Source organism: Hyla sarda, chromosome 1 (assembly GCF_029499605.1).
Source record: "Hyla sarda isolate aHylSar1 chromosome 1, aHylSar1.hap1, whole genome shotgun sequence".
Classification (NCBI taxonomy): Eukaryota; Metazoa; Chordata; class Amphibia; order Anura; family Hylidae; genus Hyla; species Hyla sarda.
In genome coordinates, this window is record NC_079189.1 from 172889465 (window position 1) to 172904983 (window position 15519).

At 44.7% G+C, this 15519-nt stretch overlaps 1 protein-coding gene across 5 annotated transcripts in view; it reads right to left on the reverse strand.

The window, feature by feature from the left end:
- The window catches only part of ADAD1 (adenosine deaminase domain containing 1), a 190310-nt gene that overhangs the window by 80619 nt on the left and 94172 nt on the right, over positions 1-15519 (reverse strand). For all 5 annotated transcript variants that reach the window (XM_056564051.1, XM_056564067.1, XM_056564044.1 and 2 more), the window contains one exon: positions 83-209. In XM_056564051.1, the coding sequence (XP_056420026.1) occupies positions 83-209 (127 nt within the window). The remainder of the gene's footprint in view (positions 1-82; positions 210-15519) is intronic.

Here is a 15519-nt window from a genome sequence, read left to right on the forward strand (position 1 = left end):
CTGCCTAATCAAATAGAGAGGAAGAATAGCAGGAAGATACCTGCTAATCGGAACATTATTATATAAAACAAGACATAAATACCTCAGCAAGGAACGTCTGGCTGAAACTATAGCATGTGAATCATGAAGAAGTCTTCCGTCGTTCTGAGGGTTCTGTCCAAAATTTAACTCTCCAGTACCCAATGCAACTACTTCCCACTGTTGTCCATCTAAACGAGTAAAAATCAAGGAAAATTCAAGTATTGCCTTTACGCAAACCATTTCGTGTTCATACACACTTTAGTAAACAAAAGACAAAACATAGTAAATTAAGAATGAAATGGCATTGAAGTACAAATATACATAGGGTTCCATCGTTCCTTTTATGTCATGATGTGAGGAAGGGAGGATGGAGCAGGCCACAAACTGTACCTTACCGTTAAAACCTACCAACAGGAGAGAACTCTGTTTCTGGGTTTTAAAATTCCCCAGATGCCATAGTAAGGGTATGTTCACATTAAGGAATTGACTAGGTAAGATTTCGGCCTAGAAATATAGTCAATTTGCCATCCTCGTCTTGGAGCTTGGCGGAATAGTCTCAGAAATTGATGTAGAATTTGAAAAGGAAATCAGGAGGAGGATCAATAACCCCTTAAGGACCCGTTTTTTTTTCCGTTTTTGTATTTTAGTTTTTTCCTCCTTACCTTTAAAAAATCATAACTCTTTCAATTTTGCACCTAAAAATCCATATGATGGCTTATTGTTTGCGCCACCAACTCTTCTTTGTTATGACGTTAGTCATTTTACCCAAAAATCTACGGCGACACAGAAAAAAAAATCATTGTGAAACAAAATTGAGCTTCCGTTTCTACACATTACATTTTTCGGTAAAAATTACACCTATTTATTCTGTAGGTCCATATGATTAAAATGATACCCTACTTATGTAGGTTTGATTTTGTCTTACTTCTGGAAAAAATCGTAACTACATGCAGGAAAATGCATACGTTTAAAATTGTCATCTTCTGACCCCTAACTTTTTTTTTTGTACGTATGGGGTGGTTTGAGGGCTCATTGTTTGCGCCATGATCTGAAGTTTTTAGCAGTACCATTTTTGTATTGATCGGACTTTTTGATCTTTTTATTCATTTTTTCATGACATAAAAAGTGACCAAAAATACACTAGTTTTGGACTTTGGAATTTTTTTGGGAGTACGCCATTAACTGTGCGGTTTAATTAATGACATATTTTTATAATTCGGACATTTCCGCACGCGGCGATACCACATAGGTTTATTTTTATTTACAGTTTTTTTTTTTTATGGGAAAAGGGGGGGTGATTCAAACTTTTATTAGGGAAGGGGTTAAATGATCGTTATTCACTTTTTTTGCCCTTTTGCTGTGTTATAGCTCCCATAAGGGGCTATAACCCTGCACACACTGATCTTTTACATCTTTCAATTGTTTCTCATAGGAAACCATTGATTGACGATTCTGCCGCTTGACTGCTCATGCCTGGATCTCTGGCACTGAGTAGTCATTCGGCGATTGGACAGCAAGGAGGCAGGTAGGGACCCTCAGGCTGACCTGTAAGCTGTTCGGGATGCAGCGATTTCGCCACGGCGATCCCGAACAGCTCCCTGAGCTAACCGGCAAAGTTTTAGTTTCACTTTAGACGTGGCGATCAACTTTGAACGCCACGTCTAAAGGGGTAATAGCGCGGGTTACTGCGATCAGCGCCTTGTTAGAGGCCGGGCCCGACCCGCTATGAGGCGGGGCCCCGCGTTATAGAATGGGAGCGGACTCATGACGTCCCGGTACGTCATGGGTCCTTAACAGGTTAAGAGCTGTTGAGAAAGTTCAGCCATTTTGGGGTTTGATCCACACAAAAATTCTGTGTCATTTCCGCTACAAACTCATTTCGTCAGGAAAAAAAAAAAAAGTCTCTGACTTCAATAAGCTTTTACCTGCGGATTCCACCAGAATAAACATGTTAAATCTTCTTGTAGAATATGATTCCTAGTCAGAATTTCTTCCCAGGAAATACCTCTGTGTGAACAGAGTGGCGGAAAGACCATTAAAGTCAATGGAACTTTCATTCAAGGAAGAATTGGAGCGGAATACTGGTGCACAATTAGGCAAATAAATTCCTTGTCAAGTACTCTGTGTTTACATACCCAAATAGCAACCTAGAAATCTATCAAAATGTAATCCACTGCAATACAGCTTTTGCAGTGTACAAATACTCATGTTTCCTAGGGGGATTGGACGTATAATAATAACTTCAAAACTTGGATGGGGGAGGGGATGTTATCAAAACAGCAATTGTACTAATTTGCATGATCAGATAAAATACCGTATTTATCGGGGTATACCAGGCACCGGCCTATAACACGCACCCTCATTTTACCAAGGATATTTGGGTAAAAAAGTTTTACCCAAATTTCCTTGGTAAAATGAGGGTGCGTGTGTCGTTGCTATGCACGGCGCGACGGAATGAAGAGTGAAGTCATTGCGTCTCACAGCACATAGCAACGACGCAGGGGACGCACACTGGAGGCCTGAAGCAGCGCGGACCCGACCCCGGCAACAGGTAATTATACAACCGGGGATGGGGGAGGCAACGGGGCAGCGGCGCCGGCAATGGGTGCCGCTGCCCCTTTTCCTCCCCCTGTCTGTCTGTCGGCGCCGCTGCCCCATTGCCTGCTGCCGATAGCCAGGGGGAGAGAACGGGCAGCGGCACCGATAGCAGGGGGAGAGAAGGGCCGGCAGCAGGGCTCTAGACCCCAGGACAGGCAGGGGCAGAGAAGCCGGCAGGTCTCTGCACCTGCAAAGCCGCTGCAGTTCATTGATTTAAAGCGCCCGCTTTAAATCATTGAACTGCAGTGGCTTATCGGCGTATAACACGCAGATAGACTTTAGGCTAAAAAAATTTGCCTAAAAAGTGAGTGTTCTACGCCGATAAATATGGTAAGTCGAATAAATTGTATAAATCTTTTTTTTTTCCTTTGGGTGGAATTCTTCCATTTTTAATGTAATGTTTAACAAAGATTTATACAATTTGTAATAATCATGGTTTCAATGACTACAGCTTTCTTTTCGTAATTTTGTATGAATTTGGGAGGTCATATAGCAATATTTATTGAGAGGGTATGTATATTTTATACACTGTGCATTGATAATTGAGTAGTACTCACTTAGATACCCCATATCTGAAAAACATTTTTTGTCTGACTAATCTGTAGTCAGATTTAAAGGGGTATTCCAGGCCAAAACTTTTTTATATATCAACTGGCTCCGGAAAGTTAAACAGATTTGTAATTTACTTCTATTAAAAATCTTAATCCTTCCAATATTTATTAGCTTCTGAAGCTGAGTTGTTGTTTTCTGTCTAACTGCTCTCTGATGACTCACGTCCCGGGAGCTGTGCAGTTCCTATGGGGATATTCTCCCATCATACACAGCTCCCGGGACGTGACATCATCATTGAGCAGTTAGACAGAAAACTTCAGAAGCTAATAACTATTGGAAAGATTAAGATTTTTTAATAGAAGTAATTTACAAATCTGTTTAACTTTCCGGAGCCAGTTGATAAATACAAAAAAAGGTTTTGCCTGGAATTCCCCTTTAACAGCAAAGAATGTTTAAAATTGTCATCGTCTGCATTTGTATTTTTCTGCATACGGGGGTATAATATGGCTCATTTTTTGCGACATGTTCTGTAGTTTTTATCGGTACCATTTTTTTATGGAAATTTTTGATTGTTTTTATTAATTTTTTATGGTATATGAAGTAATCAAAAATGCTAAATTTTGGGCTTTGGTATTTTTTTCGTGTACGCCATTGACTGTGCAGTTTAGCTAACCTTATATTTTAATAGTCCGGACATTTACATACACGGCGGTAATTGCAGCGTCTAAAGGGTTAATGCCAGGCATCTGCCCGATCGGTGATGCCTGGCATTAACCCTGGGTTCTGGCTGCTGATAGCAGTCGGAGCATGTTTTAAATGCTGTTAACAGGACCAGGGAGTCATTTTACCCAAAAATTCATGGCTAAACAGAAAAAAAAATCATTGTGTGACAAAAATCGAAGAAAAAATTGCCATTTTGTAACTTTTGGGGGCTTCCGTTTCTATGCAGTGCATATTTCGGTAAAAATTACACCTTATTATTCTGTAGGTCCATATGGTTAAAATGGTTCTCTACTTATATAGGTTTCATTTTGTCGTACTTCTGGAAAAAATCATAACTACATGCAGGAAAATGTATACGTTTAAAAATGTCATCTTCTGACCCCTATAACTTTTTAATTTTTCCACGTACAGGGCGGTTTGAGGGCTCATTTTTATCGGTACCATTTTTGTTTTGATCGCACTTCTTGATCACTTTTTATTCATTTTTTAATGGTATAAAAAGTGACCGAAAATACGCTTTTTTGGACTTTGGATTTTTTTTTTACGTGTACGCCATTGACCGTGCAGTTTAATTAACGATATATTTTTTATAGTTCGGATATTTACGCACGCGGCGATACCACATATGTTTATTTTTATTTACACTTTATTTTTTTTTATGGGAAAAGGGGAGTGATTCAAACTTTTATTAGGGAAGGGGTTAAATGACCTTTATTAACCCTTTTTTTTTTTTTTGCAGTGTTATAGCTCCCGTAGGGACCTATAACACTGCACACACTGATCTTTTACACAGATCACTGGCGTGTATTAACACGCCTGTGATTAGTGTTATCGGCGCGTGACTGCTCCTGCCTGGATCTCAGGCACGGAGCAGTCATTCGCCGATCAGACACCGAGGAGGCAGGTAAGGGCCCTCCCGGTGTCCTGTAAATTGTTTGGGACGCCGCAATTTCACCGCAGCTGTCCCAAACAGCCCGACTGAGCAGCCGGGATACTTCCACTTCAGACGCGGTGGTCAGCTTTCATCGCCGCGTCTGAAGGGTTAATACAGGGCATCACCGCGATCGGTGGTGTCCTATATTAGCTGCAGGTCCCGGCCGTTGATAGCCACCGGGACCGACACGGCATATCGCGGGAGCCAGCGGAGGACGTAAATATACGTCCTTCCTCGTTAAGGTGTTAAATAAATCAACTGGAGGGCTTCCCTCTAACATATAAAACATGTGCCCTTATAAGACACAGTTAACACTTAGCTTTTCTTTGTACTCCTCAGACCAACTCAGTCTGTCTAAGAGTACGCCACCCGTGGTTCCACGACTTGTCACAGACCACACTGGTATGCCTGCCTGGCAATGGGCACAGTGTTTTCATCCCTGGAGTCGGCGGCAGTAGCAGTCATTCAGTGCGGACTGTTGGGTGGAAAATCAGCTACTCGGCGGTGTGGCATTTTTTCATCAGGCATCCGGAGGATTTTAACCTGGCCACACGCAAGATGTGTCGGCAGAAGGTGAAGCGTGGCCAGGTTCCCAATGTTGGCACCACGGCCCTGCATCAACATACGCAGCATCACCACAAAACTGCCGGGAGAACAGATGCAGTGGTCCAGTCTGCGGCATAAGCCAGTGGCACGCCGCTCGTTGTTTCAGCCAGCAAAGGCTCCACCACCTCAAACAAAGGAAGCTGTCGGTCATACCCCTCTTCTGTCACTCCAGATGCTCCTGTTCCTCCTACTTCGAGTCAGTCATTCCGCCAGCAATCCATCAGCGAAGCCAAGAGAGAACAGTATGTGCCCACTCATCCAACAGCGCAGAAGCTGAATGTGCTCCTGTCCAAGTTGCTGGTACTGCAGTCCCTCCCTTTTCAAGTGGTGGACTCTGCACCTTTCAGAGGACTGTAAGCTTGTGCCGAGCAGAGGAGTGTCCCAAGCAGTCATTTATTTGCGAGAAAAGCAGTACCAGCTCTGAACAATTTTGTGGAACAGAAGGTGGGCCAGTCCTTGATCCTGTAGGTGTATACCAAAGTGCACGGCAGTGGCGACGCGTGCAGCTGTAACTACGGTCAGGGATAATACATGTCCTTTATGGCCCACTGGGTAAATGTGGTTCCTGTACAGCCATAACAGCAACTTTGATAGGTCACACCGCTTCCACCTCCACGCTCTCAGGCCATTGGTGCTGTGACAGTGTGACTCTGCCTCCTCATCCTCCACAGTGTCCTCATCTTCCACTGCACTGACAAGTCTCAGTGCCCCTCCAGCATATCATGTGTGCAGGGCACAGCAGTGTCACGCTGTTCTTCACATGGTTTGCCTTGGCGAACGGTGTCACACAAAGGAAGGAACTGCTAAAAGTCATTCATCAAGAAATCGAATCAAGGCTTACTCCACGAAAATTGGAAATGGGAACCATGGTGACAGACAATGGGAAGAACATCTTGTCTGTGCTGCGACAAGGAAGCCTGAGCCATGCACCCTGCATGGCACACATGTTCAATCTGGTTGCCAAGCGATTCCTGAAGTGTTCCCCCCCCCCCCCCATCTGCAAGACATCTTAACATTGGGAAGGAAACTTTGTATGCACTTTAGCCACTCTTACACCGCAAAACACCCTCTCCTTGAGCTGCAGAACGGCATCCCGTAACAGTCAGATTTGCAATGTTTCCACACGTTGGAATTCCATCCTCCATATGTTGGACCAACTATACGAACAGAGAAGCCATCACCGATTTCTTGATGATCCAAGCAGCTAGGGGGATTCCCCTGGGTAACTTCAATGTCAACCAGTGACAGCTCATATGTGACACCTGCCGTTTGCTCAGGCCCTTTGAGGAAGCCACATTATTAGCCAGGATTACAGGATGAACGTCATTCCACTGCTTCATTTCCTACAAGTGTTGGAAACGATGGCTGGTCAGGGCACTGGAGACATGGCGCCTACATTTCAAAGCCACATGAGCCCTGTGGGGGCTGAATTGGAGGAGGGGGACAGTGGAGCGTAGTTAAGGTTTCGCAAAATGGGTGGTTTTTATAGTTATCTGACAGGAGAGGAGGAGCAAGAGCAGCTAGAGGAGTTAGAGGGTGATGAGGAAGACGAGACAGAGGACCCAGACACACAGTAGCAGTGTGCAGTGGAGATGGATGCAGGGAGTCCCTCCGAGTCACTTGCATAAATGGCACGATGCATGCTCACTTGCTTGCGTAGTGACCGCCGAATTGTCACCATTCGGCAGCAGGATGACTTCTGGCTCTCCACCTTATTGTACCCTCGCTACCGGCACAAAATTGGGGCCTTTTTTACACCCACTGAGAGGGAAGACAAACTGACCTACTACTACAGAGACATCATACATAGTCAGTTAGCCGATGCCTATCTGCGCCAACGTCCATCCTCTCCCAGGTCTGACTCGGGGGGCCCTCTGCGTTCACCTTCCACTGTCACAGCTGCTGGGGAGGGGTGGGGTGGCAAGAGCAGTACCAGCTCCAGCAGCCTCAGTCTAGAATCGCTGATGAGTAGCTTTCTTCACCCGCATAGTGAAGCAACTCATCAGCAGCACGTAGACCTGGAGCAGGAACTCAACCAGCAGGTGGTGGCATACCTTGACATGACCCAGCCAACACACTTTGAAGATCCGCTGGACTTCTGGGCAGCCAAACTTTATTTGTGGCCGCAAGTAGCTGAGTTTGCCTGGGAAATGCTGTCCTTCGCGGCCAGTAGTGTGCCATCAGAGCGGGTGTTTAGTGCGGCGGGGGCCATAGTAACCCAAAGGAGAACTTGTCTGTCCACCAAAAATTGTGGAGAGACTGACATTTGTGAAGATGAATCAGGCATGGATCAGCAAGGATTTCCATCCACCAATGCCTGATCCATCAGAATAGATTGACCATGGTGCCACACTTACACTTCACAAATATGGATAGTGCAAAACGTATTTAAAGGTGCTGCTCCATCCTTAAAGAAATTCCTCCGCATCAGATTCAAGTATTGAGGATATGCATTAGCTAAAACTTAACTTTTCTTAGGATAAAAAGCAAAAGGAAAGGTGTGCAAAAAACACCATGTGCCACCTACACCACCAAGTATTAATGTGATGCAAAGACCTCTAAAAGGCAGAAAAGGAACAATATATGGACCATTGTAACCGGTGGGGGGGGGGTAAAAGCTTCCCCTTTAAGGCCCTACTCTCGCACTATTAATTCCCTTCTTGGCAAATTTTACTCACGCTAAAAAGGACAGCCGCACACAGGAACCTCTCCCTATTTCCAACTAAAAACACTGCCATTTCCCAGGGTTTTTAGTTGGAAATAGGGAGAGGTTCCTGTGTGGGGCTGCCCTTTTCAGGGCGAGTAACACTTGCCAAGAAAGGAATTAATAGGTGCGAGAGTAGGGCCTTACAGGGAAAGTTTTTACCCCCACCTGCTACAATGGACAATAAGTTGTTCCATTCGACTTTTGGAGGAAAGTTTTACTCGTCCTAAAATGGGCAGCCCCACACAGGAACCTCTCCCTTTTTCCAACTAAAAACCCTAGGAAATGGCATTGTTTGTAGGTGGAAATAGGGAGAGGTTGCTGTGTAGGGCCGCCCTTTTTAGGGCAAGTAACACTTGCCAAGAAGTGAATTAATAGTGCGAGAGCAGGGCCTTACAGGGGAAGTTTTTATCCCCACCGGTTACAATGGACCATACATAAGTTGTTCCCTTCCACCTTTTAGGGTGCGTTCCCACCTGGCTTATACGCAGCGCAAAATTTACGGCGGCAGCAGGAAATACACTGCGTATTCCTTGCTCACTATACACTCACAGGGCTTTCCGGCGGCAGCCCTGTGTGCGCAGTGAGTTTTGGAGGCGGAGCCGTGTGTCACAGTCATGCTGGCACACTGCTCCGCCTCCAAAACTCACTACACACGTAAGGCTGCCACCAGAAAGCCCTGTGTGTATAGTGAGCAAGGAATACGCAGCGCATTTCCTGATGCTGCCGTAAATTTTGCGCAGCTTGAAATACGTTGCGTATACGCCAGGTGGGAATGCACCCTTAGAGGTCTATGCATCACATCAACACTTGGTGGGGTAGGTGGCACATTGTGTTTTTTGTACACCTTTCCTTTTTGTTAAGTAAAAAAATTTATTTGGGTACATATATCTTATCCTAATAATATTATTAAAAGTTAAGTTTTACGTAACGTATATCCTCAATACTTACTTGTGCACACTAAGATTTCTACAAAAGAGACCGTTTCGGCTACTATTCTGATCCTGCCACCCGCCTGATGCCACACATATGATGCAAAGTTCTTCTTTCATCCACCTTCGTCACCGGGTACTGGCATTGTCACCCACCGCGCCACTCTGTCACCGGGTCACTTTTTGGACTTCTGATGCCAGCTCTAGGCTGTCTCATTCTGCCACCATATGTTCTCCTCATGCTGCCAACTCAAGGCTGTCTCATTCTTCCACCATATGGTCTCCTCATGCTGCCGCCACCTCCAGGCTGTGTAATTCAGCCACAATATGGTCTCCTCATGCGGTCCCCACCTCCAGGCTGTGTAATTCAGCCACAATATGGTCTCCTCATGCTGTCCCCACCTCAAGGCTGTGTCATTCAGCCACTATATGGTTTCCTCATGCTGCCGCTATATGGTTTCCTCATACTGATGCCACACCTCCAGACTCTGTCATTGTGTCGCTCTACGACAGTGATTCTAACAGCGACACCTGTAATCTGAATGTCATACTGAATAACAGTATTTCACCAACATAGCACACTCCCTATGAGTGTTACGACAAGGCAAAGTGTTCTACATCCCTATTGAGGCTCTCTGTAGGCCCGAAATAGCCATTTTTACTAGCGATTTGCCGTGAATAAATTCGGATCGAAACAAATTTTTTCAGAAAATTCGGCGTAGCGGGCGAATCGCATTTTTCAAAAAAAATCCCTTCTCTCTATTTTATTAACCCCTTAAGGACGCAGCCCTTTTTCACCTTAAGGACTGAGCCCTTTTTCGCAATTATGACCACCGTCACTTTATGAATTAATAACGCGAAAACGCTTTTACCGAATATTCTGATTCTGAGATTGTTTTTTCGTGACATATTCTACTTTATTTTGGTGTTAAATTTTCTGCGTTAATTGCATCCTTTTTTGGTGAAAAATCCCCAAATTTCATGAAAATTTAGCATTTTTCTAACTTTGAAGCTCTCTACTTGTAAGGAAAATGGATATTCCCAATAAATTTAATTTTTCTTCACAAATACAATATGTCCACTTTATGTTGGCATCATAAAATGGACATATTTTTGCTTTTTGAAAAAATTAGAGGGCTTCAAAGTAGAGCTGAAATTTTCAAAAATTTCATGAAAATTTCTAAATCTGAAGGGAGAGATGTTACAGAACTACAACTCCCAGCATGCCTGGGCAGTCGAGGCATGCTGAGAGTTGTAGTTTGGCAACATGTGGAGGGCTACTGTTTGGGCACCACTGTAACAGTGGTCTCCAAACTGTGACCCTCCAGATGTTGCAAAACTACAACACCCAGCATGCCCAGACAGCCTTTGGCTGTCTGGGCATGCTGGGAGTTGCAGTTTGGCCTTCCTAGTGGTTACCACAGTAAAGATCATTTTACTTTCACTTTCAATTCCCCCCCCCACTGTCGATTCCCTACCTGATCCAGCAGGCTCCAGCGAAGATCAGGCATCTTCTCCTGCAGGTACGGCCTCCATCTTCTTCCCAGATCCCCTCGACATCCAGGGGCGGGCAGAACGGGGGTTGCCATGGCAACCCCCTGTCCAGTGCTGCCATTGGAAAGAACTCCTTTCTCACTAATGGCAGGGGATAGGAGGAGATCGCAGCTTTGCGACCTCACTCCTATCCCTTAGGCTGATCGGGGCTGTTGCTGACAGCTCCGATCAGCCCTATTTTCCGGGTGATCGGGTCACCAGAGACCCGATCAGCCCGGAATTGGAGAAAATCGCATGTCTGAATTGACATGCGATTTTCTCCGATCGCCGACATGGGGGGGGGGGTCTCAGGACCCCCCCTGGGCGATGTGTCGGGGTGCCTGCTGAATGATTTCAGCAGGCATCCGGCTCCGGTCCCCAACCGTCTAGCGGTGGGGACCGGATTTCCCACGGGCGTATGGATACGCCCTCGGTCCTTAAGGACTTGGAATGCAGGGCGTATCCATACGCTGTGTCCTGAAGAGGTTAAAAAATGGGGATTGTTTTTTCTTTTGTCTCTTTTAGGGACTTGAAGTTGCGATTTGTCTGATTTAATGTCTAGTATACAATAGTACATTTGTACTGCTGTATATTATACCTGTCAGTATTACACTGGTAGCTGGGAGTTAAAGGTTTCTGTTTCTGGCAACCACCAGTACTGCATCACAGGGTTGCAGATGGGTGACAGGGGGAGCCTACTTCCCAATCCCTCCAATAGATGAACCCGTATTTTACAGCCGGCTCACCCTGCCAATTCACTACAATTATGAGCACATTGAAAGGCCTCAAAAATTATTAAAATAAACAAACTTGCCTCTGCTATCCCCTGTTCAGGTCTTTCTTTTGGAGCATAGGCCACGACTAGAGATGAAAGTATGTCCAAGCAGGGCCCTTGCTGTGGACTGTATACTTATTGGTACTCAAAATTCATACATGAACACAAATGAACTGTTAAAATAATCTAAAATCATTTAAAATTACTTGTCACTGGAGGTATATATGTTGTAAAAAAAAAAAACAATTTTGTAAATGATCCTCAATACAGCCACCCGCAAGTAGTTCAATATATTGATATTGTATCCGTGTTATTTAGTAGCACAATAATAGTTTGTAATAAGAGGCTGGTGATATGCACCACTCACCGCACCACTTCTAATGATCTCCGGGATGAGAACTGGCACAGCTGTGCGGCCGGCCCAGGGATGGTGTCCGTGTGCTGGTCTTGCTTGGTATCCGAACTGGCACAGGTTGGCGTCTGGCCAGTATTTGGCGGTGGAATTAAGGCAACAGTCCGGCGGTGAGTGTGAGCAGACAGCATCTTTGTGTGTGTCCAGCAATGCAGAGTGCTCTTCCGGGGTTCCAGCAGTTGCAAGTGCTGGAAATGCTGTAGATGGTTGTTTCTTCAGGGTGGTCTGTATTGACAAGGTGGGTAAGTACGGTAGACGCGTTTCGGGAAGACCCCTTTCTCAATAGCAATGTAATAGATACCCCATCTCTCTTTGAGTCTTATATAGTCCGTATTTGATGACATGAGTGTAATTAGGATAATTGGAATAGTGTGTGAGTTGATTCCAGTCTCTTTGTAAAATGTGGACAAAGATTAGGAAAATGCGGACTTGATTGTAAACTCATAGCATGTCTAAAAACTAGCTTGTATAAAATGCAATATGCATAAGACGATATGTATAAAACGATAGTGAAACAAATGGAAAAAGAGCTGAAAATGAGAATTAAATAGAATGGGAATAAAAGGACAAAAGGATAAAAGTGGATATATATTTCTCAATTTGACAAGGAATGTTTGAAAAAAAATGTACTAATACAATGAGAATGAGAAGTAACAATAAAAGTGAATTCTGAATGTGTGATGGAAATGTATAAATGCAAGGTGAAATGTAAAAATATGGATATATGTAAAAAAAAATCTCTCTTTATGAAACCGAAAATTTCCAGTTCGGAATTTAACCCTTTAGGTTCCATCGTTTCTAGTTCATATATTTTTCTGGCCTCTGCTCTAGAAATTTTTGCAATGTAATTATTTTTTGATTTTTTTCTATACCTGTGTAAATTAAATGAGAAGGGTCTTGATTACAACTGGAATTGTGTAAAATGTAGTGATAGGGGGTGTTTGGGGTTACCTTTTTTGATGTTATTGATGTGCTCTGAGATACGTGTTTTGAGTGATCTTTTTGTCCTGCCCACATATTGTTTATTGCAATTGCATTGAATGATGTAGATTACCCCTTTGGTATTGCAGGATATGTTGTCTGTGATGTTCCATTTGTAATTGTTGACTGTGGAACTGATTTTTTCGGTTTTCTTTGGAAAATTGGTTATTTTACAATTACAACATGTGTTACAACGATAAAATCCTTGAAAATTGAGCCATGATTTTTCTGTATGTGTAATGGATTTATTTTGTTTAGTGGGGGCTATTCGTGAGCTGAGGTTGGGGGCTTTAGTGTAGATGATGGATGTTGATGTTAGGATTGGGTTAAAAATGTATCCCGCTGTGATAAATGCCAGTTATTTTTGAGAATTCTTTCTATTTTTTTTTATATTCATGATTGTACGGGAGAATGAGACCTATGTTATCTTCTTTTTGAGGTATTTGTGTTGTGTGATTAAAGTAGGAACTTCTCTCCTGATTTTCTATCTTTATTTTAGCTTTGTCTAATATTCTTTTAGGGTATCCTTTTTGTATGAATTTATGGGTCAGGGATTCGATTTCAATTTGATATTGTCACTTGTACAATTTCTTTCCAATCTTCTGTATTGGCTGGATGGAATATTGAGCAGCCATCTTGGAAGGTTGCAGCCGGAAAAAAAGGATACAGCTATTTTTGGTGGTAGGTTTGTGGAATGTGCCAAGTTCTAATCTATCTCCTGTGTTGGTAATCTTTAGGTCTAAAAATTCAATGGTTTTAAGATCTGTGGGTGTAGTAAAATTTTTATTCAAAGTGTTATTATTAAGACTGTTTAAAAATGGTTTAACCACTTAAGGACCCATGACGTATGCATACGCCATGGTCTTTTCCTGGTCTCCGCAGCTCACCCGGCGGAGATCGGAAGCGGATCCCTGCTGAAATCCTTCAGAAGGGATCCAGGGCAAACGCCGAGGGGGGCCATGTAGGCCCCCCATGTCGGCGATCGCCGCAAATCGCAAGGGAAATCGCCCTTGAGATCTGCGGCGATACCAGGCTGATCGGGTCTCTGGGACCCGACCGCCCTGTAATTTTGCATGATCCCGGCTGTCACAGACAGCCAGGACCATGCTGAAGTATAGGAGCCAGCCTGCCACCTCCTCCGATCCCCTGCGATTCTTCGGTTAGTTAACCGACCAATCGCAGGGGGGGGGGGGGGGGGCGGTTGCTTTCTCCCATCCTGCCCGGCCCCTGGAAGTCCGGAGAGGACGGGAGGAAGACCGGAGGACGCGGCGGGGGACGGGGGGGTGCTGGGGACCGGCCCCGGTACTTACCTCGTCCCTGAAGACCCGGATCCCGGCGATAAAGACGGCGGCGACAGGCGAGTTCCTCTTCAGCCGCGGTCGGGCCCTTTACAGCAATGCACGTCGCCGTAAAGCAACATGCATTGCTGTATTGGGACCCTGTATACTACAACTCCCCGCATGCCCAGACAGCCCTTGGCATCTGGGCATGCTGGGAGTTGCAGTTTTGCAACATCTGGAGGTCTGCAGTTTTGGGACCACTGTGCCCTTCCAGATGTTGCAAAACTACGCATCCTCAGCATGCCCTTACTGTCCAGGTATGCTGGGAGTTGTAGATCTGTAACATTTGGCCCTTCAGATGTTGCAGAACTACAACTCCCAGCATGCCTGGACAGTTTTGGCATACTGGGAATTGTAGTTTTGCAACATCTGGAAGGGCACAGATTGGGAACCACTGTATTAGTGGTCTGCAAACTGTAGTCCTCCAGATGTTGCAAACTACAACTCCAAGCATGCTGGGAGTTGTAGTTCGGCAACATCTGGCTCTAAAGATGTTGCCGAACTACTACTTCCAGCATGCCTGAGAATGTTTGGGAGTTGTGGTTTTGCAACAACAGGAGGCACACTGGTTGGGAAACATTGTCTGTTTCCTAACTCAGTGTTTCCCAACCCGTGTGCCTCCAGCTGTTGCAAAACTATAACTACCAGCATGCACTGATAGACTGTGCATGCTGGGAGTTGTAGTTTTGCAACAGCTGGAGGCCCCCCCCCCCCCCCTGTGAATGTACAGGGTACATTTACATGGGCAGGGGCTTACAGTGAGTATCAGGCTGCAAGTTTGCGATGCAGCAAATTTTGCGCGGCAGCTCAAACTCTCAGCGGGAAACTCACTGTAACCCCCCGCCCCTGTGACTGTACCCTAAAAACACTACACTACACTAACACAAAATAAAATAAAAAGTAAAAAAACACTACATATACACATACCCCTACACAGCCCGCCTCCTCTCCCCAATAAAAATGAAAAACATCTGGTACGCCACTGTTTTCAAAATGGAGCCTCCAGCTGTTGCAAAACAACAACTCCCAGTATTGCCGGACAGCCGTTGACTGTCGAAGCATGCTGGGAGTTTTGCAACAGCTGGAGGCACCCTGTTTGGGAATCACTGGCATAGAATACCCCTATGTCCACCCCTATGCAAATCCCTAATTCAGGCCTCAAATGCGCATGGCGCTCTCACTTTGGAGCCCTGTCGTGTTTCAAGGCAACAGTTTAGGGTCACATATGGGGTATCGCCGTACTCGGGAGAAATTGCCTTACAAATTTTGGGGGGCTTTTTCTCCTTTAACCCCTTATGAAAAGGTGAAGTTGGGGTCCACACCAGCATGTTAGTGTAAAAAAATAAATTTTTTACACTAACATGCTGGTGTTGCCCTATACTTTTCATTTTGCCAAGAGGTAAAAGGG